The sequence below is a fragment of the Paramisgurnus dabryanus genome, chromosome 18 (assembly GCF_030506205.2).
Source record: "Paramisgurnus dabryanus chromosome 18, PD_genome_1.1, whole genome shotgun sequence".
Taxonomy (NCBI): Eukaryota; Metazoa; Chordata; class Actinopteri; order Cypriniformes; family Cobitidae; genus Paramisgurnus; species Paramisgurnus dabryanus.
The window spans coordinates 28438960-28462694 of record NC_133354.1 but is presented as its reverse complement, the minus strand read 5'-3'; the positions used below and the strand labels follow the sequence as shown (position 1 = coordinate 28462694).

The window sequence follows — 23735 nt, the reverse complement described above, 5'->3', positions numbered from 1 at the left end:
AGGAATAATTGACGACGGGCCATTGAATTATAAGAAAATAATGCGAAAGGGCCATTACACCATGGGTGTGCATTATTTTCAATTATACCATGGTCTGTTTAAATACTCGATTCTGATTGGCTGGAAGGTGTGCATTAAAACCGTTTAATGCACAGGTAGTTCCAGTCAGTTTGATTACAGTTCGAAATTAATATGCTACTATAAACATTGGTAACCATAGTAACACAGTTACACTTGCAGAGATAGTAAGCGAGTGAGCGAGACATAAGTGCGTCTCTCTTTAAAGTGTGCAGGTTTTATTTCAGCACTACTTTATTTAAAGCGGATGGAGTGCGAGCCTTAACTTAACCTCAGAAAATGACCGTCATTTTTACCCGTCTGTTAAAAAATTACACTGTAAACATTAATTACAGCTTTAACTTGGCAAATAACCAAGGTATAAGCGGAATAATCCACGGCTAGCCATGCATTAAAGGGTTTTAATGCACTTCGCAGAGACAACCACCCTCCGCTACGCGTCGGGTGGTTCTTCGCCTCTACGTCGTGCATTAAAACCCTTTAATGCATGGCTAGCCGTGGATTATCCCTTACATAATTCAAAGGACCGGAGTCAATTATTCCTCTTGAACCACAGTGTCCACAAAAATTGCTCTGGTGCCTTTTTTTTTAAGACATTTGACAAGTTAGGTGTGCGGTTATCTGAAATTAATGCATACCCACTGAACATTTCTCAGCCAATCAGAATACAGCATTCAACAGAATATAGTTAGATAATTAACACATGCTTAATAATTGAATGCATTTGTTAGACCAGTGCTAAATGTGATCTGTGATATGTCTGTGTTTCTTGCAGTCTGAGGTGTCAGGCTTTACTTTATCTGAGGCTGTTCAAACTACGAAAAGAAAGCGCACTGAAATACTCTAAGACTCTTACTGAACACTTGAAGGTGACACAATTTCCTTATCTTTCTAATTCCAACCATAAAGTGACCGATTTACATGATTTACTGAAATGTGCAGCATGAAAAACATGTAGTTGTTTAGTATGTGATAACATGGTTTCTTGTTGTTCTCGTTTTCAGAATTCGTTGAGTAATACCCAAGCTCCGTCTCCTGGAGTGGCAAAGTAAGTTCACATGACCATTTAACCACATAATATTTATATCACAAAAACGTTTTTGTCCTAAATAGTCAATCAACAGATTCATTGTTTTTATTTTAACAACCTTGTCCTGCGTAACCCCTCCCAAAATTAAAGCTCCTTGCTCCAATTTTTTTCACTTTTAGAGAATGCAGTAAATTTCTTTACTCACACGTCACGTGTAGTAATATGAGCTGTTGATTGTAAAACTTTCTCTTAACTTCTCTCTGTCCTGCAGTAAAACAGCGGGAATGCCGTCTCCGGTCTCTCCTAAGCTCTCTCCGGGAAGCGCCGGCAGCTACTCTTCCACTGGATCCAGTCAGAGCGCCAGCTCCTCGGTCACCATCCCCCAGCGTATCCACCAGATGGCAGCCAGCTACGTGCAGGTCACCTCCAACTTCCTCTATGCCACTGAAGTGTGGGACCAGGCTGAGCAGGTTGCCAAAGAGCAGAAAGGTAAAATGAATACATTGCTGTGAGACTGATTGATTTTTCATTGCGGTTTTATTGCAAAACCAATAATACTGAAAACGTATGACTTTCAATGACAGCTTTCAAAATGCTTATGATGATATAGTAAATATGTTATGTGGTATTTTGGTTTAGTGCAACTTTTTGGCAGCCTGTTTTGTAAGGCCAGCTTTGTATTAAAATGCAGCATTGTTTTTTTTATTCCTCTACATACAGGTGCTTAATGTTTTTACATGATAAGAATAGGCAAATTGATTTTTAGACTTTTAAGGCAGCTATTGTAAATAATGCAGCCTTATTACACTGTAAAAATAAAAGTTGAATCAATCTAAAAAATTATTTGATAACGCCAAAAAAGTTTTTTCAACTTGCATTTTCTCACTTTAAGTGAAATTATTTTTTACAATATTTAAGGGGTTTTCAATTAAAGTAAAGTTTTTAACCTTAAAATTTTCACTTAAAGTGAGAACATTTATGTTTATAAAACTAAAATATATTTTACATAAGTTGATCCTACTTTTAACACTTTTATTTATACACTGTAAAAAGTAATTGTTTACAAGATTAAGGTAGGTTGAATCTAGTAAATAAGTTGTATAGTTTCTGCAAAATACTGTAAGAGCATTTAAACAAAGTAGGATCAACTTGTGTAAAATATATTAACGCCAAAATGTTAGTTTTATAAACATAAATTTTCTCACTTTAAGTGAAAATTTTAAGGTTAAAAACTTTATTACTTTAATCGAGAACCAGGGCTGCAAGATATGAAGAGTTTGGTTCCAAAACGCAATAAATCCATTTTGATTAATTTGGGTAAAACGTGTTTTCTATACCAAGAAAGTGATAAGATGAAAACCACTATTTTTTGTTAGAAACTTTCACACAGCATCTTTAGGTTATAATAACATTAAAAATTCAATTCTGTAATTACATTTTCAAAGATTTATTATAAAAACAGATTTTTATTTTCAAAATGGTGTATATCTATTGAATCAATATATAAATGTTCATTCATCTTTGCCATGTTATATTCATTTAGTTGACTAGTGGTATACACTGATTAAAAAAAATAAACAATAATGGCATTAATCAAAACACTTACTTTGTCATATTAAGAACACTGGCATTGCTGCGATTATACTTAGGACGTCGTCACTGAACTTTTTTGACAGCGATCAGCTGTAAAATGTTTTGGTCCTGCTTAATTTTTGTTGGCTTTGAGTAAAATTAGGGCTGCACGATTACAGGAAAAATGATGATCACGATTGTTTTGCTCAAACTTTTGATCACGATTAAAAATTACGATCATTCTTTTAGTGGAGAACTTCTATTTACTTCCGTTTTTTTATTACACTTTACATAGTATATAATATTATATACATTTTATAGGTCTATATTATAAAATATTTTATTGTTTTGTAATATCCACAGCTCCCATTCTCTTAGATCTTTTTAAAACATTTAAAATAGTTCTGCAAAATTTCAAATAGATTTTGCAAAAGAAATCTGCAGAAATAACATAAAATAACTCCTTAAACAGATTCCTTACAGCTGTACTAGTACTACTATTGCAGCAATTAAAGCAGTTCAGTTTTAACTGTCAAAACTATTAAATATATTTTATTTCTTACATTTTATAGCCTTCTTTGTTTGTTAAATTAAGTTGTGTGTGGGATTGTGCGCTGTGAGTTGTTAGGATGCTTTATTGCATTCTGCAAAGAAGGAGGACTGGCGTTTATCACGGTTTGGAAAAAAGGAGAAAAGATGACAGAATACACAGTGGATATTGGATTTTGCGTAAAATTAAGAATAGACTTTTTAATACTGACATGATACAATACTGATTTTTAAATGTCGTTTATCGTGTTTTGGAACCAAACTCTTCATATAATGACATTTTTGTGAATGAAACAGATTTGCATATCACAGTATATTTCTAATATAGTAGTTTCTAATAAATGAATTATTTTAATACTTACACATTTAAAAAAATATTTTATTATTATGACTGATTTTTACAAACCCAAAGCATTATCATATCGCATAGTGCATCATTTGGCAATTATTGCATGGCGTATTTTTCGTCAATATCATGCACCCCCTAAAACAAAGACTGAAATTGAATCTTTACCAACAGGATAGTGAGATGTGGTATTTTAATGTTTAAACATTCTAAATAGAAATTTGATTAAATTTCTTTTATGGTAAGCAAGTTATTTAACTTCTTACTTCACCCATACTTGTTGTCATAACCTAACCCTCATTTTGTTTTAAACCTGTATGAGTTTCTTTATTCTGTCGAACACAAAATATTTGTTTATGGTAATCACACAGTTACTCATAGTAAAAACAAATACTATGGAAGTAAATCGATCCCATCAATTGTATGCTGTGGTGACTAACCTTTCCATCTTTTTCTTTTTGTTTCCTCAGAGTTTTTTGCTGAACTGGATAAGGTTATGACCCCACTAATCTTCAACACCAGCAGTATGACTGAACTGGTCCGGTACACACGGCAAGGCCTGCACTGGCTGCGACTTGACGCCAAGCTCATCCAGTAGACACCCGCCGTGGCCGCGTGCTTATCCGTAGCCCTCTCTATGCCTACGCAAAACACTCACTTTATCTGCCTCAGAAATCTCTGTGACACTGTGTTCATTTCTACACCAGCTTGCCAAAACATTAAAACACTCAGCGCCCGCTCCTCCGTGATGAACCCTATGAATTTTCAGAAGAGGAGACGGCCAACAGAACATTCATACACTGCATTGTCCGGTTCATATCATTGGCTTGTTTCAGACAAAAAGCCATCTTCGTACTTTGCTTGTAGTTTATTTAGGTCTTTCCCTAATTTTTTTATATCTTCATTTTCTATCTGTAAGCAAACAAAAAGAATCATTTGGAAGTTTATAGCTTTTTATTTCAACCAAAGTACCTCCCTTTAACCAAAGGTGCTTTAAAAAATCTCCTTTTATCATTTTATTGTGCCTTGTATTTAATATACAGGAAACTAAGTGATACAGTATCTTGAAATACACATCTAAAGAGTTTTGACGTGAGGGTGAGGGAGTTTATGGGTTTTGACAGAGGGACAAATGGCCCAGGGCGGAGGTGTGGGTTGCCAAAGGGTTTTACATGAAATATGAAGAGACAAGCATGTACGTACAATACATGTAGATGGAAATCACGACATGCACAAAACGTCATATTGACTGTGTTAAATTATCAAATGTTTTTCTTTTCTTGATCGTAGTTGCATACGAGACCAAAAGGCTGTAAAGCACCATATGAAAGCATTATTATTATTATTATTATTCCTAATGTGTTTTATTTTCGGCCTGGCTCGCTCGCATCTTTTCTCTCATCGTCGTGTTTTACCAGAAGCCAATTGGCAAATAAACAGCCAGTAAAATCATGCTGGATTTTCTATACATCAGTACCGCAGTTTCCCAGGCCGTGAGTTTTATACAAAATGTAGCACTCGTGTAGGTGTCGGTCTCTCTCGCCATAGATTTTCTGGTGTTAAACGCAGGAGTATTTTCTTACCACGGCTGTCCCGTTCAGCCTAATATAGATTTTATTTAGATTACTACAGATCGCTTCATTCTAAGTTGTGTTTTCACTCGGCATGGATACAGGGTTGCAATAACAGATGAGACGTATTTCTATTGTATATGAAAATATCATATTTAAATATTTAATGTGAGTCTTGAAGTTGCCTTTATAGTGTCATAGTCACCTGTGTGTTGCAGTTCTTTTAAAAGAAACGAGTCACGTAAGGATATATTTATAATGCTGTCGATAGCAGTGGTTTCAATGTGTACATAAAACATGATGTGATTTTAACGTAGACTGACTCGCAACCCATACGCATCGCTCCACGTACGGCAACCTACGCAGTAAATCTGGTTGATACTTCGAGAGCTTTCACAAGGAAGATTAAGAGAAAAATGGTTACGATCGACCCACAATCTATGAAATGCTGGAAATATGTCGTCTCTTGCACTAGAATCTGTTTTCTCATTGGCTCCCTGTTTTGTCCGTAGGGATGAACTGTTTTCTTTTCGCCTATGCAGATGTGCGGTAGCTAAAACAAGTGCTCGTATGATATCATCGGATGAAATAATAATGAGGTTCTGGATTTATCACTAACGTGCTTGCAATTGTAGTGGACTTCTGCCTTGCGAATTATTATTATTATTATTATTATTTTTATTATTATTATTATTATTATTATTTTCAGAGTCGGTTTAGTATCGTATGGGACGGGGGTTTGTCAGCTGTGCTTTTATGTAAATGAATTCATGCACTAATGTGATTTTTTTATGTACTAGAATCATGATTTAAAGCAACTGCGTGTGAATAGAGGTTCGTTCAAATAGCCTTTATGCTTCTTGACACATGAATTTGTCGTGATGCGTGTCCTGTATGTTGTTTTTATTTCTTTTAATGTTTTTATCTTTTCTACTAGACTTCATGACCGTGCTATTAGAAGATTAGATCGATTCAAATCCATCTTTAATTTTCTTGATGATATAACTTTATCCAGGGTAAAATGCTTTTCTTTTGTCCTATTGAAAAATAACACTTGCATGTTCCTATTTAAATAATATGCTGTACAAATGTACATAATGAGTCTCTTTTAGGGTAAATTTTTACAACGGTTTAACATTTGTATTAATTGTAAATAGAATGTGAATATATTATATGCACATTTTCATTACTGTAAGCCCCGATATTTTTTTTTTTTAAGTCATTGACACTTTCGACTAAACACTGTATGTTAGTAATATCGGTACAGGTGTTGTTTTTCGCAAGTTGTCATCATTGTACTGATTTACTTTATTTTTATTCAGCTGATGATGTTGGTATGTTTTGATGAAATGGGATGACCTTCCCTGAACATCCTAAAAAAACAACCAAAAGTGATGTAGGACGGCTGTTGTCTATATAAACTTTATCCATGAGACCTCCCAAGAAAGGCGTTTTGTTACGCTGAGCAGGTCTAGATATCTATGTAGTACTTGTTTTTATAATGATCTCAAAACAATCATTGGCAAAGACAGTATAGTTCAGATCAGTTTAGTTTTAAAAGTATTGAGAAGAGATTGACGAAAGAAATCTACATATATATATATTCGTATTATGGATGCAATATGAGCTATGATTTAAAAAGGTACTCTTTATGAGCCTCGATTATCCAAACTTGTAATAACTTGTAATTTAAACATTTTTGTGAAGTATTACTAATGGATTTTCTGAGTCTGTTGAATCATCTTTGTATTTTGCTGTATCGAGAATAAAATCTATATGATTACAGAACATTGTCTCTTGGTTTTGCATCAAACTGAATCAAGTTGTTGTATATACAGATGGGGTCACACATTTACAAACACTGCACAATCTACAAAATGTTAATAGTTCAAAAAAAGACAAATAATTTTATTTAGTACTTCCATGAATTATCTGTTTCATATGGGGAAAGTTTCCCAGAAAGGGTTTAGATTAGTCTAGGCCTAGTTTATTTTCGGACATTAAAGTAGATTTTACCTAACAAAAACATTATTGGTGTGCATCTTGAGACAAAACAATGGCACCAGTGCTTTAAGTGGGCTGGAACGCGCCGGTACTCAGTACCGGCACTTCTAAATATAGCTCTTGAGCGTACCACCACCTCTCCATGCGCCCAGAACGCTCATTTGCACATCTGTTTAAAACTCAGAGGATTAATTTTATCCTTTGGCTGCGCTGCCGCTTTTCAGAGCACCCTTCACAATGTACGCTTCCTAATGCGTCCCACCGAGAGCAGAGACTACATTACCCATACAACCATGCGTTTACAAGTTAAAAGCGCATGCGTCACTTTTGCCGCTGACTGTCAGTCAGTGTGATCTGGGCTGCGTTCAGCCCCGACAAAACGTTGCACAACGTCTATCAAACTGAAACGGTGATGCATTGAACACCCTGTTGTGATGACGCAAGAGTTGCAACTACGGTAGCTGAGAGGCCATGCTTCGTGTTCTTTTTTAAATGTTTCTGAAGCCAGATGAAATCGTTATAAATGTGTGTTTAATACTGTAAAATACCCTCGATGTTACAGTCACTGACCTTGCCGTCCAGAATGAAAGACAACATTCCAACTTGAACCCATTGAGAGAGCTGTCTCTTTACTATCGCGTGGTTTTATACATCTTGCCGCTGATTGGGCTGACATTTCTGACACACCCACCAAACAAGAGAAAACGCTTCTAAAACCTGTTGGATTCCGTTGCACACCGTTTCAAGGAAACATGTCGTTCAACCCGGAAACCGTAGCAAAACGTTGCGCACCGGTGTGAGATTGAACGTGCCCCTGGACTGAAGAGGTTTGTGTTTGTGTGTGAAACGCGCATCTGCTCGGTTAAAATGAAAATACAATGAACACTTAATATGCCCTCCTTGTTTTAGACTCTGAGTAGTAAAAGAACAAGGTCAGAATCAGAGGACTCGCTGGCTGACATCCCACCAAGCCAAAATGACAGCTACAGGTCAGACGCAAGCTTTATCCAATACCCTTTCAGGTTACGTTACATGACAATCTCACTGTGTCACGGCTGTCAGTTTGGTTCAAGCACCTTCGGATTTCCTTCAAACATTCTTCAAATTGTAATAGACATTTAGTTTAATTGCTAAACTACAAGTGAATGAAATTTCAATTAATTTGAACAACGACGACCACGGGAGTTTTAACACCCGCAAAATGGAAAACAATGGGACAAAATAAAGTGATGACTTTCTAGTTTCAAATGGCCAGTATTTTGTTATTCTTGAACCCATGGACATGGTCTTAGTGTCATTTTAAAGTTTTTTTTCAAGCTCTTTCTATCTTTAACCATGCTGAAAATTTTACTCACACATCTACCTTTTGCACATTTTATTTATGTTCAGTAGATATTTCTCAAGCAAATCCACAAACTTATAAAAGGATTTATTCTTTTTTACAAGGTCGTCTGTTGACTGCTGAATATATAAACCCCTTCAATATAGGAGTCGAGTCAGCAAAAAAAAAAAAAAAAAAATTGGAGTACCGTCACTTAAAGCACTGAATGGCACTGATAAATGTTAAGATACATCTGTCCATGATGTTTTTAAATTAAGGCAGCTCAAAAATGCATTTTAGTCTAGGACTAAGATGAGCCCTGTCTGGGAAACCACCCCATATGAGCAAACGCTGCTAAATGCCACCTGTTGAAAATGAGATAAAGATATTAACCGATTGCCATCAAATATTTTTCTTCAATTCGGCCTTAACCCAGCCTCAGGACATTCAGAAACACCAGTTTGATCCCTTTCCTGATAATGCTAAGGTTTATCTTTTTACATTGCAGACCAGGGGCGGAGTGGGACCCAAAAATCTACCGGGAAATTCCATAGACCACCAGCCCTCTGTGGTTAAAAAAAAGAAAAAAGAAAATGGTTCGCTGTAAATAAGCAAATGCTGAAATCTAAAATTACAATAAAATGACTGCAAAACAACATGAAATACCAAGTGTAATAATTATTAATTAAAAGATCTTAAAGTCAACAGTTCCCTAGTTTTAGGTAAGCTAAAGCTTACTTTGGTTGCAAAGCAGTTGCTTATAAAATTTTTAAGCCTGTTTGGAGAGAGATATTTTATGTGACAAAATGTCAGTCATCGTGTGATAACGAAAATAAAACGAGGCTTAAACTAACTTAGGTGTTCTGAGCAGGTGTTGTCAGTGAACAGGCTGTAAACTGTTGGCTAAGTTACAGACACTCGTGAAAAACTGATGCTGATTATCTGGGAAACATTCACTAACAGCAGTCAAGTTGTCATTGTTTGTGTCAAAGTTGTGCATTTGTTGTAACATTAAAATAGAAGATCAGACTTACTCTGTACAGTTCAAAGTGATGCTCGGAGCTCCATTCCTCGATGGGTGTGCGACTCTATGCTTTTTTATTGGTTGTTGCATTAAATCTTACCCAGATACAACAGTCCTATTTTCTGATTGGCTATTGTGTAGCCTCTTTCTTTATTTTTTGATTGGCTGATAGAACTCGAGGGGAGACAGGCTTGATAGAGCGGCGCGGCCAGATAAATTTTGAGCGCTGAAGCATATTAAATATATGATAAATAGGTTTTATTGTGGCCGGAGTGCATGACTAAAGACTGAAAGCACGGCTATTATCAGACCAGCCCTCGCAGCCTTAAAACACTACCGGCCCACCGGGAAAAGTCCCGACTCTCCCGATTGCCACTCCGCCACTGCTACCTGCCAAGCTCACCATATGTGCTTAATACATGGATTCTGTACAAATCATGTTTTGAAATGTTGAGTTTGATTAAATCAAGTCACACGTATCAAAACTAAAAAGCAGATAACAAAGACTCATTTGCATTGGCTGGGAATCGAACCGGGTCTCCCGCGTGGCAGGCGAGAATTCTACCACTGAACCACCAATGCTTCTCTTTCAGGGCTAGTCTAGAAGCCCTAGCTGCCGAACTCAGCATAAAACATTTTTGAGCATAGCCAGAACACAATTTTTGAAATGTTGAGTTTCATGAAATCAAGTCACACATATCAAAACAGGAAGCAGATAAAAAGCAGATGACCACACTGTGACGAACCTAAGTGCTCTACATCCCTGATGGTGACAGTTCCCAGAGCTTATCCTAAATATTAATTGAGGAACAGGGGTGTGTATAAAAGCTGAGCAGTGGTTCTGGTCTGCCGTCACACACACACTCTCTGACAATTTGAACTCAAGAGAGGCTCATTACCTCTCATTGAGATACTGTTTTGTTTATGCTTTCTTATATCATGTAAGCTTTTATATTTGTTATAATAATTTTGTTTGTCATTTCTTTTGTTTCATTATTTTTCCCTAGACTTATGTTTTGTAGTGGGTGGTTTTTGTTATGTTTAAATAAATTCTTATGATTACTGAACTGGTGTCTGACCCCCTCGTTTATGTTGCGGTTCGAAACAGGAGTCACATAAGGTTTTAATAAATGACAGACCTGTAGTTTCTCAGCCTGTTATTGACAATATGGTCAAGTCTGATTCCATGCCTAAAAGTCTATTTCACTGTGGTGACCATCTTTTTAATGCTTGTTCTTTATCTCCACTTTATAGTGTGACCCGAGATGAATTAATCAAAGAACAAAAGTTGGATTGCACCCTTCAGGATCTGTTTCTTTGGTGGACGAAGGAGGTGATCAAAAATTATTTCCTGTTTACTTCCTTAGAGATGGAGTACTTTGTAGGAAACAACCTATAGGTTCTGAACCTGTTTTAGATCCCAAAATCCAAATTGTGGTTCCTGCTACCTTTCGTCAATGCGTCTTACAGTTGTCTCATGAGGGCGTTGCGGGTCATATGGGTGTTCGAAAGACCTATGACAGAATTTTGAGTGAATTCTATTGGCCTAGAGTCAAACGCGATGTGATTAACTACATTCGGTCCTGTCATACATGCCAAATGACTGGGAAGCCAAATCAGAAAATTCCGTTGGCTCCTTTACAGCCTATAGCTACGGTTACTAACCCATTCGAACATTTAATAATCGATTGCGTAGGTCCTTTACCGCAATCTAAGGCTGGACATGCTTATTTGCTTACTGTAATGTGTCAGTCTACACGCAGGGTACCCCCAGGATTGTCAAACCTAAATTCAAGGCTTTTTAAGACCTTTTTAATACCACTTCAAATGAAATTTAATACCTACATCGCACCCATTCGGGTAGAATAAATCATTTTAAATAACGTAATATACCTCAAATAATTACTATTTTCAAGTGTTTGAACATTCATGACAACATGCCTCTGAAAGGCTGAGCCCGAGGCCCAAACGGCCTAACCCTTATCTTTACCCAACAATCAAAACCAACAATCAAATAGATTTAAATGTATATTTATTGTAAATTTGAAAATTCCTAAATCAGGGATGGGCAACTAGAGGGCCAGGGGCCACAAGCGGCCCTCCTCTTTATCTTGTGCAGCCCTCCACGTTTTAATATGACCATTTTGTCGGATAAGGTAATTTATGTTAAAAAAATAGCCTTGTTGATCCATGAAATAAGCTGCAAACCAAACAATAACACCAATTTTAAGGTATTAATTTTTTGCTGTTTAATATAGTTAAGATAATAACAACATCTAATAACACTCATCACTAATGCTCTGAACCAGAACAATACTGACAAACAAAATTAACCATATTATGGCAAATGAAACAAAAACCCCTCAAACACAACAACAAATTAAAATGTAATGCTATTTTGACGCTAAAAAGACAAGAGATCTGTTCACTGCACCAAACAAAAAACTGGACACAAGCTCATATATAGATATATTTCTGTGAATCTGTTCTGTTAATCTTTATACAGGACCATACTAAAGTTTTCTAAAGCTTATTTAGTGTGACAATGTAAATACGTAGCCTATAGTATATTGTAAGATGATATTATCTAATTAAACAGTAAACAAAATATATAATAGCTTTCAAATTTGCGTTATTGTTTGCAACTTATTATTGCATGGATCACAGACTTTTGTTTAACATATAAATTACCTTCTCGACATAATGATCATATTAAAACGTGTCTTCTCTACCTAGATTTCCTAGAGACTTTGTGGAACAGAAGATTGTGTGTTAGTGATGTTAGGTTCTTGAACGAATCGTTCTTTTGAGCCGGTTCTCAGGAAGTAACCGGTCGAGCCGGTTCGCAAATCGAACTGAATCGAACTTTAGTTTTGGGCATAGGTTCCGGGTTGATGACGCAGGACGCACAGCCGAAATAGCACGTCGGACTCATAAAGAACCGAACGAAGTTTGTCGATGATTGCCGACGATTCTGACGGATGAGTTGCTGACACTGCGTGTGAATCACCGAGGATTTCAACGAGCCTGATGCGCGAAGTTTTTTGTTTTATTAGTTTCTTGATATGCTTGTTTTATTAGAAAGCTTTAGTTTTGATACGATTTATTTTGCATGCAAATCATATTGTAGTTGTTTAAGGAAGACCAATGAGTTTAACACACACGTTTATTTATTATTTATACTTACACACATCCGCAATTGTGCATCAGTGTCTTTTAGGAATCTTATTCAAGTTGTAGGCTTGTCAAAACTGGTCAGTTATATCTGGCATTCACTATTTATTTATTATTTATGATCCGCGATTTAAACTGTGACCACAAACATTACTAACTTGTGAATGCAAGGCAATAAATCAGCTATGCCTTCACAAAAAACAACTATCTATTTAAATGTTTTAATGTGTTGACACAAACGATTTAATTTGAATGTTTCATTGATACAATAAATGCGTAGTAATGTCATTTCTTGATGACGTCAGGAACCGGTTGAACCGGTTCAATGAGCCGAACTGTCCGAAAAGAGCCGGTTCGCGAAAATGAATCAGACTTTGCATCACTATTGTGTGTGTCACTGATTAAATCAAACAACCGATCACAGGTGCGAGGACACCCGTCATTGTCCCGCCCCACAGTCCCAAAGTCAACTTGATCGAGCAAGTGCGTGTTGTGCAGCTGCGAGTGCATAGGGAGAGTCGAACGAGCGCTCATCCCAGCCTTTATTTTATCATCCCAGCCTTTTTACTTAACTTTTTACTTAACTTTTTACTTTGCTCGCGTGACTGCATTTGTGCGCTTTGAACAGAGGTGCGCTCTCGGGAGGACGTTTTCTGTGAACACGCGAGAATGCTTTCCCGCGTGTGGATAGTGTTCTGCGCGCTCGCTAAGATTCTTTTCCAAACATGGATAGTGTTCTGCGCTCGTATCTGTCGCTCGTGCGTGGTTTTTGTGCACACGAGTTTTGTGTCTGAAATAACAGCATATAAATCTATTGATCATTTGAAAAATTAAGACCTCCGTGAAAAATTCAAGACTTTGAGGTGAAATTCAATACCTTTTAAGGCCTTAATATGGGAAAATGAAATTCAATACTTTTTCAAGACTTTTAAGACTCCGCGGGTACCCTGACACGTTACCCTGCAGCTTACCCCTTGAGATCTATCACTACTAAGGCAATTTTAAAGGCTTTGACTAGTTTTATGTCAATTTTCGGCATACCGAAAAATATTCAGTCTAATCAAGGCTCAAACTTTATGTCTCAACACTTTTCTAAAGTCATGCGACAACTTAAGGTCACACATAACATCTCCAGTGCTTATCATCCTCAGAGTCAGGGGGCGCTAGAAAGATTCCATCAGACTCTGAAGTCACTTCTGAGATCTTATTGCGTTGAACTGGACTGTGACTGGGAAGAGGGGATTCCTTGGATGTTATTAGCTATTTGTGAAGTCGTGCAAGAGAGCATAGGGTTCAGTCCTAATGAATTAGTGTTTGGACACACTGTCAGGGGCCCTATTGCCGTTTTGGCAGATCAGTGGAAGACGTTTGATCCACCAGGGAATGTTTTGGATTACGTAAAAAAATTATGTGAGGATCACGCTCACCATATGTGCATGCCCTATTGCCATATGTACATGGATTCTGTACAAATCATGTTTTGAAATGTTGAGTTTGATTAAATCAAGTCACACGTATCAAAACTAAAAAGCAGATAACAAAGACTCATTTGCATTGGCCGGGAATCGGACCCGATCTCCCACGTGGCAGGCGAGAATTCTACCACTGAACCACCAATGCTTCTCTTTCAGGGCTAGTCTAGAAGCCCTAGCTGCCGAACTCAGCATAAAACATTTTTGAGCATAGCCAGAACACAATTTTTGAAATGTTGAGTTTCATGAAATCAAGTCACAAATCAAAACCAGAAATCAGAAAAAAGTAGCTGACCAGACTGTATCAAAAATGACTGCCTCTTGGAGCATTTTTACAAGGTTGTCATAAAGGAGCAGCCTCTCCTGCATTGGCCGGGAATCAAACCCAGGTCTCCCGTGAGGCAGGAGTGAATTCTACCATTGAACATCAATACTTGCCTGCAAGGGCTTGTCAAGAAGCTCTACCTGCCACACTCACCATATGTGCTTAGTATATGGATTCTGTACAAATCATGTTTTGAAATGTTGAGTTTGATTAAATCAAGTCACACGTATTAAAACTATAAAGCAGATAACAAAGACTCACTTGCATTGGCCGGGAATCGGACCCGGGTCTCCCGCGTGGCAGGCGAGAATTCTACCACTGAACCACCAATGCTTGCTGTTGAGGGTTAGTCTAGAAGCCCTAGCTGCCGAAATCACCATACAAAATTTTTAAGCATAGCCAGAACACAAGTTTTGAAATGTTGAGTTTCATGAAATCAAGTCACACATATCAAAACAGGAAGCAGATAAAAAGCAGATGACCACACTTAATCCAATGTGACTGCATCGTGGAGCATTCTAACAAGATTGTCAAGAAGGAGCATCCTCTCTTGAATTGGCTGGGAATCAAATCCAGGTTTCGCGTGAGGCAGGAGTGAATTCTACCATTGAACATCAATGCTTGCCTGCAAGGGCTTGTCAAGAAGCCCTACCTGCCAAGCTCACCATATGTGCTTAGTAAATGGATTCTGTACAAATCATGTTTTGAAATGTCGAGTTTGATTAAATCAAGTCACACGTATTAAAACTAAAAAGCAGATAACAAAGACTCACTTGCATTGGCCGGGAATCGGACCCGGGTCTCCCGCGTGGCAGGCGAGAATTCTACCACTGAACCACCAATGCTTCTCTTTCAGGGCTAGTCTAGAAGCCCTAGCTGCCGAACTCAGCATACAACATTTTTCAGCATAGCCAGAACACAAGTTTGAAATGTTGAGTTTCATGAAATCAAGTCACACAAATCAAAACAAGAAATCAGAAAAGAAGTAGCTGACCAGGCTGTATCCAAAATGACTGCCTCGTGGAGCATTTTTACAAGGTTGTCATAAAGGAGCAGCCTCTCCTGCATTGGCCGAGAATCAAACCCAGGTCTCTCGTGAGGCAGGAGTGAATTCTACCATTGAACATCAATACTTGCCTGCAAGGGCTTGTCAAGAAGCTCTACCTGCCACACTCACCATATGTGCTTAGTATATGGATTCTGTACAAATCATGTTTTGAAATGTTGAGTTTGATTAAATCAAGTCACACGTATCAAAACTAAAAAGCAGATAACAAAGACTCATTTGCATTGGCCGGGAATCGGACCCGATCTCCCGCGTGGCAGGCGAGAATTCTACCACTGAACCACCAATGCTTCTCTTTCAGGGCTAGTCTAGAAGCCCTAGCAGCCGAACTCAGCATAAAACATTTTTGAGCATAGCCAGAACACAATTTTTGAAATGTTGAGTTTCATGAAATCAAGTCACAAATCAAAACAAGAAATCAGAAAAAAGTAGCTGACCAGACTGTATCAAAAATGACTGCCTCTTGGAGCATTTTTACAAGGTTGTCATAAAGGAGCAGCCTCTCCTGCATTGGCCGGGAATCAAACCCAGGTCTCCCGTGAGACAGGAGTGAATTCTACCATTGAACATCAATACTTGCCTGCAAGGGCTTGTCAAGAAGCTCTACCTGCCACACTCACCATATGTGCTTAGTATATGGATTCTGTACAAATCATGTTTTGAAATGTTGAGTTTGATTAAATCAAGTCACACGTATTAAAACTATAAAGCAGATAACAAAGACTCACTTGCATTGGCCGGGAATCGGACCCGGGTCTCCCGCGTGGCAGGCGAGAATTCTACCACTGAACCACCAATGCTTGTTGTTGAGGGTTAGTCTAGAAGCCCTAGCTGCCGAAATCACCATACAACATTTTTAAGAATAGCCAGAACACAAGTTTTGAAATGTTGAGTTTCATGAAATCAAGTCACACATATCAAAACAGGAAGCAGATAAAAAGCAGATGACCACACTTAATCCAATGTAACTGCATCGTGGAGCATTCTAACAAGATTGTCAAGAAGGAGCATCCTCTCTTGAATTGGCTGGGAATCAAATCCAGGTTTCGCGTGAGGCAGGAGTGAATTCTACCATTGAACATCAATGCTTGCCTGCAAGGGCTTGTCAAGAAGCCCTACCTGCCAAGCTCACCATATGTGCTTAGTACATGGATTCTGTACAAATCATGTTTTGAAATGTCGAGTTTGATTAAATCAAGTCACACGTATTAAAACTAAAAAGCAGATAACAAAGACTCACTTCCATTGGCCGGGAATCGGACCTGGGTCTCCCGCGTGGCAGGCGAGAATTCTACCACTGAACCACCAATGCTTCTCTTTCAGGGCTAGTCTAGAAGCCCTAGCTGCCGAACTCAGCATACAACATTTTTCAGCATAGCCAGAACACAAGTTTGAAATGTTGAGTTTCATGAAATCAAGTCACACAAATCAAAACAAGAAATCAGAAAAGAAGTAGCTGACCAGGCAGTATCCAAAATGACTGCCTCGTGGAGCATTTTTACAAGGTTGTCATAAAGGAGCAGCCTCTCCTGCATTGGCCGGGAATCAAACCCAGGACTCTCGTGAGGCAGGAGTGAATTCTACCATTGAACATCAATACTTGCCTGCAAGGGCTTGTCAAGAAGCCTTACCTGCCACGTTAAACATATGTGCTTAGTATATGGATTCTGTACAAATCATGTTTTGAAATGTTGAGTTTGATTAAATCAAGTCACACGTATCAAAACTAAAAAGCAGATAACAAAGACTCACTTGCAATGGCCGGGAATCGGACCCGGGTCTCCCGCGTGGCAGGCGAGAATTCTACCACTGAACCACCAATGCTTGTCATTCAGGGTTAGTCTAGAAGCCCTAGGTGCCCAAATAACCATACAACGTTTTTAAGCGTAGCCAGAACACACGTTTTGAAATGTTGAGTTTCATGAAATCAAGTCACACATATCAAAACAGGAAGCAGATAAAAAAAGCAGATGATCCAATGTGACTGCGTCGTGGAGCATTCTAACAAGATTGTCAAGAAGGAGCATCATCTCCTGCATTGGCCGGGAATCAAACCCAGGTCTCTCGTGAGGCAGGAGTGAATTCTACCATTGAACATCAATACTTGCCTGCAAGGGCTTGTCAAGAAGCTCTACCTGCCACACTCACCATATGTGCTTAGTATATGGATTCTGTACAAATCATGTTGAGTTTGATTAAATCAAGTCACACGTATCAAAACTACAAAGCAGATAACAAAGACTCATTTGCATTGGCTGGGAATCGGACCCGGGTCTCCCGCGTGGCAGGCGAGAATTCAACCACTGAATCACCAATGCTTCTCTTTCAGGGCTAGTCTAGAAGCCCTAGCTGCCGAATTCAGCATAACACATTTTTGAGCATAGCCAGAACACAATTTTTGAAATGTTGAGTTTCATGAAATCAAGTCACACAAATCAAAACAAGAAATCAGAAAAAAGTAGCTGACCAGGCTGTATCAAAAATGACTGCCTCTTGGAGCATTTTTACGAGGTTGTCATAAAGGAGCAACCTCTCCTGCATTGGCCGGGAATCAAACCCAGGTCTCCTGTGAGGCAGGAGTGAATTCTACCATTGAACATCAATACTTGCCTGCAAGGGCTTGTCAAGAAGCCCTACCTGCCACACTCACCATATGTGCTTAGTATATGGATTATGTACAAATCATGTTTTGAAATGTTGAGTTTGATTAAATCAAGTCACACGTATCAAAACTATAAAGCAGATAACAAAGACTCACTTGCATTGGCCGGGAATCGGACCCGGGTCTCCCGCGTGGCAGGCGAGAATTCTACCACTGAACCACCAATGCTTGTTGTTGAGGGTTAGTCTAGAAGCCGTAGCTGCCGAAATCACCATACAACGTTTTTAAGCGTAGCCAGAACACAAGTTTTGAAATGTTGAGTTTCATGAAATCAAGTCACACGTATTAAAACTAAAAAGCAGATAACAAAGACTCACTTGCATTGGCCGGGAAACGGACCCGGGTCTCCCGCGTGGCAGGCGAGAATTCTACCACTGAACCACCAATGCTTCTATTTCAGGGCTAGTCTAGAAGCCCTAGCTGCCGAACTCAGCATACAAAATTTTTCAGCATAGCCAGAACACAAGTTTTGAAATGTTGAGTTTGATTAAATCAAGTCAAACAAATCAAAACAAGAAATCAGAAAAAAGTAGCTGACCAGGCTGTATCCAAAATGACTGCCTCGTGGAGCATTTTACCAAGTTGTCATAAAGGAGCAGCCTCTCCTGCATTGGCCGGGAATCAAACCCAGGTCTCTCGTGAGGCAGGAGTGAATTCTACCATTGAACATCAATGCTTGCCTGCAAGGGCTTGTCAAGAAGCCCTACCTGCCACGTTCACCATATGTGCTTAGTATATGGATTCTGTACAAATCATGTTTTGAAATGTTGAGTTTGATTAAATCAAGTCACACGTATCAAAACTAAAAAGCAGATAACAAAGACTCATTTGCATTGGCCGGGAATCGGACCCGGGTCTCCCGCGTGGCAGGCGAGAATTCTACCACTGAACCACCAATGCTTCTCTTTCAGGACTAGTCTAGAAGCCCTAGCTGCCGAACTCAGCATACAAAATTTTTCAGCATAGCCAGAACACAAGTTTTGAAATGTTGAGTTTCATGAAATCAAGTAACACAAATCAAAACAAGAAAACAGAAAAAAAGTAGCTGACGAGGCTGTATCCAAAATGACTGCCTCGTGGAGCATTTTTACAAGGTTGTCATAAAGTAGCAGCCTCTCCTGCATTGGCCGGGAATCAAACCCAGGTCTCCTATGAGGCAGGAGTGAATTCTACCATTGAACATCAATACTTGCCTGCAAGGGCTTGTCAAGGAGCCCTACCTGCCAAGCTCACCATATCTGCTTAGTATATGGATTCTGTACAAATCATGTTTTGAAATGTTGAGTTTGATTAAATCAAGTCACATGTATCAAAACTAAAAACCAGATAACAAAGACTCATTTGCATTGGCCGGGAATCGGACCCGGGTCTCCCGCGTGGCAGGCCAGAATTCTACCACTGAACCACCAATGCTTCTCTTTCGGGGCTAGTCTAGAAGCCCTAGCTGCCGAACTCAGCATAAAACATTTTTGAGCATAGCCAGAAAACAATTTTTGAAATGTTGAGTTTCATGAAATCAAGTCACACAAATCAAAACAAGAAATCAGAAAAAAGTAGCTGACTAGGCTGTTTAAGAAATGACCGCCTCGTGGAGCATTTTTACAAGGTTGTCATAAAGGAGCAGCCTCTCCTGCATTGGCCGGGAATCAAACCCAGGTCTCCCGTGAGGCAGGAGTGAATTTTACCATTGAACATCAATACTTGCCTGCAAGGGCTTGTCAAGAAGCTCTACCTGCCACACTCACCATATGTGCTTAGTATATGGATTCTGTACAAATCATGTTTTGAAATGTTGAGTTTGATTAAATTAAGTCACACGTATTAAAACTATAAAGCAGATAAGCAAGACTCCCTTGCATTGGCCGGGAATCGGACCCGGGTCTCCCGCGTGGCAGGCGAGAATTCTACCACTGAACCACCAATGCTTGTCATTGAAAGTTAGTCTAGAAGCCCTAGCTGCCGAAATCACCATACAACATTTTTAAGCATAGCCAGAACACAAGTTTGAAATGTTGAGTTTCATGAAATCAAGTCACACATATCAAAACAGGAAGCAGATAAAAAGCAGATGACCACATCTAATCCAATGTGACTGCATCGTGGAGCATTCTAACAAGATTGTCAAGAAGGAGCATCAAACCCAGGTTTCGCGTGAGGCAGGAGTGAATTCTAACTTTAAACATCAATGCTTGCCTGCAAGGGCTTGTCAAGAAGCCCTACCTGCCAAGCTCACCATATGTGCTTAGTACATGGATTCTGTACAAATCATGTTTTGAAATGTTCAGTTTGATTAAATCAAGTCACACGCATCAAAACTAAAAAGCAGATAACACAGACTCACTTGCATTGGCTGGGAAACGGACCCAGGTCTCCCGCGTGGCAGGGGACAATTCTACCACTGAACCACCAATGCTTCTCTTTCAGGGCTAGTCTAGAAGCCCTAGCTGCCGAACTCAGCATACAACATTTTTCAGCATAGCCAGAACACAAGTTTGAAATGTTGAGTTTCATGAAATCAAGTCACACAAATCAAAACAAGAAATCAGAAAAGAAGTAGCTGACCAGGCTGTATCCAAAATGACTGCCTCGTGGAGCATTTTTACAAGGTTGTCATAAAGGAGCAGCCTCTCCTGCATTTGCCGGGAATCAAACCCAGGACTCTCGTGAGGCAGGAGTGAATTCTACCATTGAACATCAATACTTGCCTGCAAGGGCTTGTCAAGAAGCCTTACCTGCCACACTCACCATATGTGCTTAGTATATGGATTCTGTACAAATCATGTTTTGAAATGTTGAGTTTTATTAAATCAAGTCACACGTATCAAAACTAAAAAGCAGATAACAAAGACTCATTTGCATTGGACGGGAATCGGACCCGGGTCTCCCGCGTGGCAGGCGAGAATTCTACCACTGAAACACCAATGCTTCTCTTTCAAGGCTAGTCTAGAAGCCCTAGCTGCCGAACTCAGCATAAAACATTTTTGAGCATAGCCAGAGACAATTTTTGAAATGTTGAGTTTCATAAAATCAAGTCACACAAATCAAAACAAGAAATCAGAAAAAAGTAGCTGACTAGGCTGTATCAAAAATGACCGCCTCGTGGAGCATTTTTACAAGCTTGTCATAAAGGAGCAGCCTCTCCTGCATTAGCCGGGAATCAAACCCAGGTCTCCCGTGAGGCAGGAGTGAATTCTACCATTGAACATCAATACTTGCCTGCAAGGGCTTGTCAAGAACCTCTACCTTAAATCAAGTCACACGTATTAAAACTATAAAGCAGATAACAAAGACTCCCTTGCATTGGCCGGGAATCGGACCCGGGTCTCCCGCGTGGCAGGCGAGAATTCTACCACTGAACCACCAATGCTTATCATTGAGGGTTAGTCTAGAAGCCCTAGCTGCCGAAATCACCATACAACATTTTTAAGCATAGCCAGAACACAAGGTTTGAAATGTTGAGTTTCATGAAATCAAGTCACACATATCAAAACAGGAAGCAGATAAAAAGCAGATGACCACACCTAATCCAATGTGACTGCATCGTGGAGCATTTTTACAAGGTTGTCATAAAGGAGCAGCCTCTCCTGCATTGGGCGGGAATCAAACCCAGGACTCTCGTGAGGCAGGAGTGAATTTTACCATTGAACATCAATACTTGCCTGCAAGGGCTTGTCAAGAAGCTCTACCTGCCACACTCACCATATGTGCTTAGTATATGGATTCTGTACAAATCATGTTTTGAAATGTTGAGTTTGATTAAATCAAGTCACACGTATTAAAACTATAAAGCAGATAAGCAAGACTCCCTTGCATTGGCCGGGAATCGGACCCAGGTCTCCCGCGTGGCAGGCGAGAATTCTACCACTGAACCACCAATGCTTGTCATTGACAGTTAGTCTAGAAGCCCTAGCTGCCGAAATCACCATACAACATTTTTAAGCATAGCCAGAACACAAGTTTGAAATGTTGAGTTTCATGAAATCAAGTCACACATATCAAAACAGGAAGCAGATAAAAAGCAGATGACCACACCTAATCCAATGTGACTGCATCGTGGAGCATTCTAACAAGATTGTCAAGAAGGAGCATCAAACCCAGGTTTCGCGTGAGGCAGGAGTGAATTCTAACTTTAAACATCAATGCTTGCCTGCAAGGGCTTGTCAAGAAGCCCTACCTGCCAAGCTCACCATATGTGCTTAGTACATGGATTCTGTACAAATCATGTTTTGAAATGTTCAGTTTGATTAAATCAAGTCACACATATCAAAACAGGAAGCAGATAAAAAGCAGATGACCACACCTAATCCAATGTGACTGCATCGTGGAGCATTCTAACAAGATTGTCAAGAAGGAGCATCATCTCTTGAATTGGCCGGGAATCAAACCCAGGTCTCTCGTGAGGCAGGAGTGAATTCTACCATTGAAAATCAATACTTGCCTGCAAGGGCTTGTCAAGAAGCTCTACCTGCCACACTCACCATATGTGCTTAGTATATGGATTCTGTACAAATCATGTTGAGTTTGATTAAATCAAGTCACACGTATCAAAACTACAAAGCAGATAACAAAGACTCATTTGCATTGGCAGGGAATCGGACCCGGGTCTCCCGCGTGGCAGGCGAGAATTCTACCACTGAACCACCAATGCTTCTCTTTCAGGGCTAGTCTAGAAGCCCTAGCTGCCGAATTCAGCATAACACATTTTTGAGCATAGCCAGAACACAATTTTTGAAATGTTGAGTTTCATGAAATCAAGTCACACAAATCAAAACAAGAAATCAGAAAAAAGTAGCTGACCAGGCTGTATCAAAAATGACTGCCTCTTGGAGCATTTTTACAAGGTTGTCATAAAGGAGCAACCTCTCCTGCATTGGCCGGGAATCAAACCCAGGTCTCCCGTGAGGCAGGAGTGAATTCTACCATTGAACATCAATACTTGCCTGCAAGGGCTTGTCAAGAAGCTCTACCTGCCACACTCACCATATGTGCTTAGTATATGGATTCTGTACAAATCATGTTTTGAAATGTTGAGTTTGATTAAATCAAGTCACACGTATCAAAACTATAAAGCAGATAACAAAGACTCCCTTGCATTGGCCGGGGATCGGACCCGGGTCTCCCGCGTGGCAGGCGAGAATTCTACCATTGAACCACCAATGCTTGTTGTTCAGGTTTAGTCTAGAAGCCCTAGGTGCCGAAATCACCATACAACGTTTTTAAGCGTAGCCAGAACACAAGTTTTGAAATGTTGAGTTTCATGAAATCAAGTCACACATATCAAAACAGGAAGCAGATAAAAAGCAGATGACCACACTTAATCCAATGTGACTGAATCGTGGAGCATTCTAACAAGATTGTCAAGAAGGAGCATCCTCTCTTGAATTGGCTGCGAATCAAATCCAGGTTTCGCGTGAGGCAGGAGTGAATTCTACCATTGAACATCAATGCTTGCCTGCAAGGGCTTGTCAAGAAGCCCTACCTGCCAAGCTCACCATATGTGCTTAGTACATGGATTCTGTACAAATCATGTTTTAAAATGTC

The 23735-nt window shown here is 39.3% G+C and overlaps 1 protein-coding gene and 14 non-coding genes across 19 annotated transcripts in view; 1 reads left to right on the top strand and 14 right to left on the bottom strand.

Annotated features, from left to right (window-relative positions):
• Nucleotides 1-6934, top strand: part of aff4 (AF4/FMR2 family, member 4) — a 41024-nt gene extending 34090 nt beyond the window's left edge. For all 5 annotated transcript variants that reach the window (XM_065287559.2, XM_065287557.2, XM_065287560.2 and 2 more), the window contains 4 exons: nucleotides 854-947; nucleotides 1083-1126; nucleotides 1380-1597; nucleotides 4046-6934. In XM_065287559.2, the coding sequence (XP_065143631.1) occupies nucleotides 854-947; nucleotides 1083-1126; nucleotides 1380-1597; nucleotides 4046-4173 (484 nt within the window). In that variant the 3' untranslated portion in view covers nucleotides 4174-6934. The remainder of the gene's footprint in view (nucleotides 1-853; nucleotides 948-1082; nucleotides 1127-1379; nucleotides 1598-4045) is intronic.
• Nucleotides 6935-10007: 3073 nt separating this feature from the next.
• On the bottom strand, nucleotides 10008-10077 carry trnag-gcc (transfer RNA glycine (anticodon GCC)). Its single transcript has one exon. It is a non-coding gene; the product is annotated as a tRNA-Gly (tRNA).
• A 4651-nt stretch (nucleotides 10078-14728) lies between these two features.
• Nucleotides 14729-14799, bottom strand: trnag-gcc (transfer RNA glycine (anticodon GCC)). The gene has a single exon. It is a non-coding gene; the product is annotated as a tRNA-Gly (tRNA).
• A 441-nt stretch (nucleotides 14800-15240) lies between these two features.
• On the bottom strand, nucleotides 15241-15311 carry trnag-gcc (transfer RNA glycine (anticodon GCC)). Its single transcript has one exon. It is a non-coding gene; the product is annotated as a tRNA-Gly (tRNA).
• A 950-nt stretch (nucleotides 15312-16261) lies between these two features.
• Nucleotides 16262-16332, bottom strand: trnag-gcc (transfer RNA glycine (anticodon GCC)). The gene has a single exon. It is a non-coding gene; the product is annotated as a tRNA-Gly (tRNA).
• Nucleotides 16333-17285: 953 nt separating this feature from the next.
• On the bottom strand, nucleotides 17286-17356 carry trnag-gcc (transfer RNA glycine (anticodon GCC)). The gene has a single exon. It is a non-coding gene; the product is annotated as a tRNA-Gly (tRNA).
• A 935-nt stretch (nucleotides 17357-18291) lies between these two features.
• On the bottom strand, nucleotides 18292-18362 carry trnag-gcc (transfer RNA glycine (anticodon GCC)). Its single transcript has one exon. It is a non-coding gene; the product is annotated as a tRNA-Gly (tRNA).
• Nucleotides 18363-18512: 150 nt separating this feature from the next.
• On the bottom strand, nucleotides 18513-18583 carry trnag-gcc (transfer RNA glycine (anticodon GCC)). Its single transcript has one exon. It is a non-coding gene; the product is annotated as a tRNA-Gly (tRNA).
• Nucleotides 18584-19023: 440 nt separating this feature from the next.
• trnag-gcc (transfer RNA glycine (anticodon GCC)) lies at nucleotides 19024-19094 on the bottom strand. The gene has a single exon. It is a non-coding gene; the product is annotated as a tRNA-Gly (tRNA).
• A 442-nt stretch (nucleotides 19095-19536) lies between these two features.
• Nucleotides 19537-19607, bottom strand: trnag-gcc (transfer RNA glycine (anticodon GCC)). The gene has a single exon. It is a non-coding gene; the product is annotated as a tRNA-Gly (tRNA).
• A 441-nt stretch (nucleotides 19608-20048) lies between these two features.
• On the bottom strand, nucleotides 20049-20119 carry trnag-gcc (transfer RNA glycine (anticodon GCC)). The gene has a single exon. It is a non-coding gene; the product is annotated as a tRNA-Gly (tRNA).
• A 1371-nt stretch (nucleotides 20120-21490) lies between these two features.
• On the bottom strand, nucleotides 21491-21561 carry trnag-gcc (transfer RNA glycine (anticodon GCC)). Its single transcript has one exon. It is a non-coding gene; the product is annotated as a tRNA-Gly (tRNA).
• Nucleotides 21562-22002: 441 nt separating this feature from the next.
• Nucleotides 22003-22073, bottom strand: trnag-gcc (transfer RNA glycine (anticodon GCC)). The gene has a single exon. It is a non-coding gene; the product is annotated as a tRNA-Gly (tRNA).
• Nucleotides 22074-22771: 698 nt separating this feature from the next.
• trnag-gcc (transfer RNA glycine (anticodon GCC)) lies at nucleotides 22772-22842 on the bottom strand. The gene has a single exon. It is a non-coding gene; the product is annotated as a tRNA-Gly (tRNA).
• A 441-nt stretch (nucleotides 22843-23283) lies between these two features.
• On the bottom strand, nucleotides 23284-23354 carry trnag-gcc (transfer RNA glycine (anticodon GCC)). Its single transcript has one exon. It is a non-coding gene; the product is annotated as a tRNA-Gly (tRNA).
• Between the last annotated feature and the right edge of the window lie 381 nt (nucleotides 23355-23735).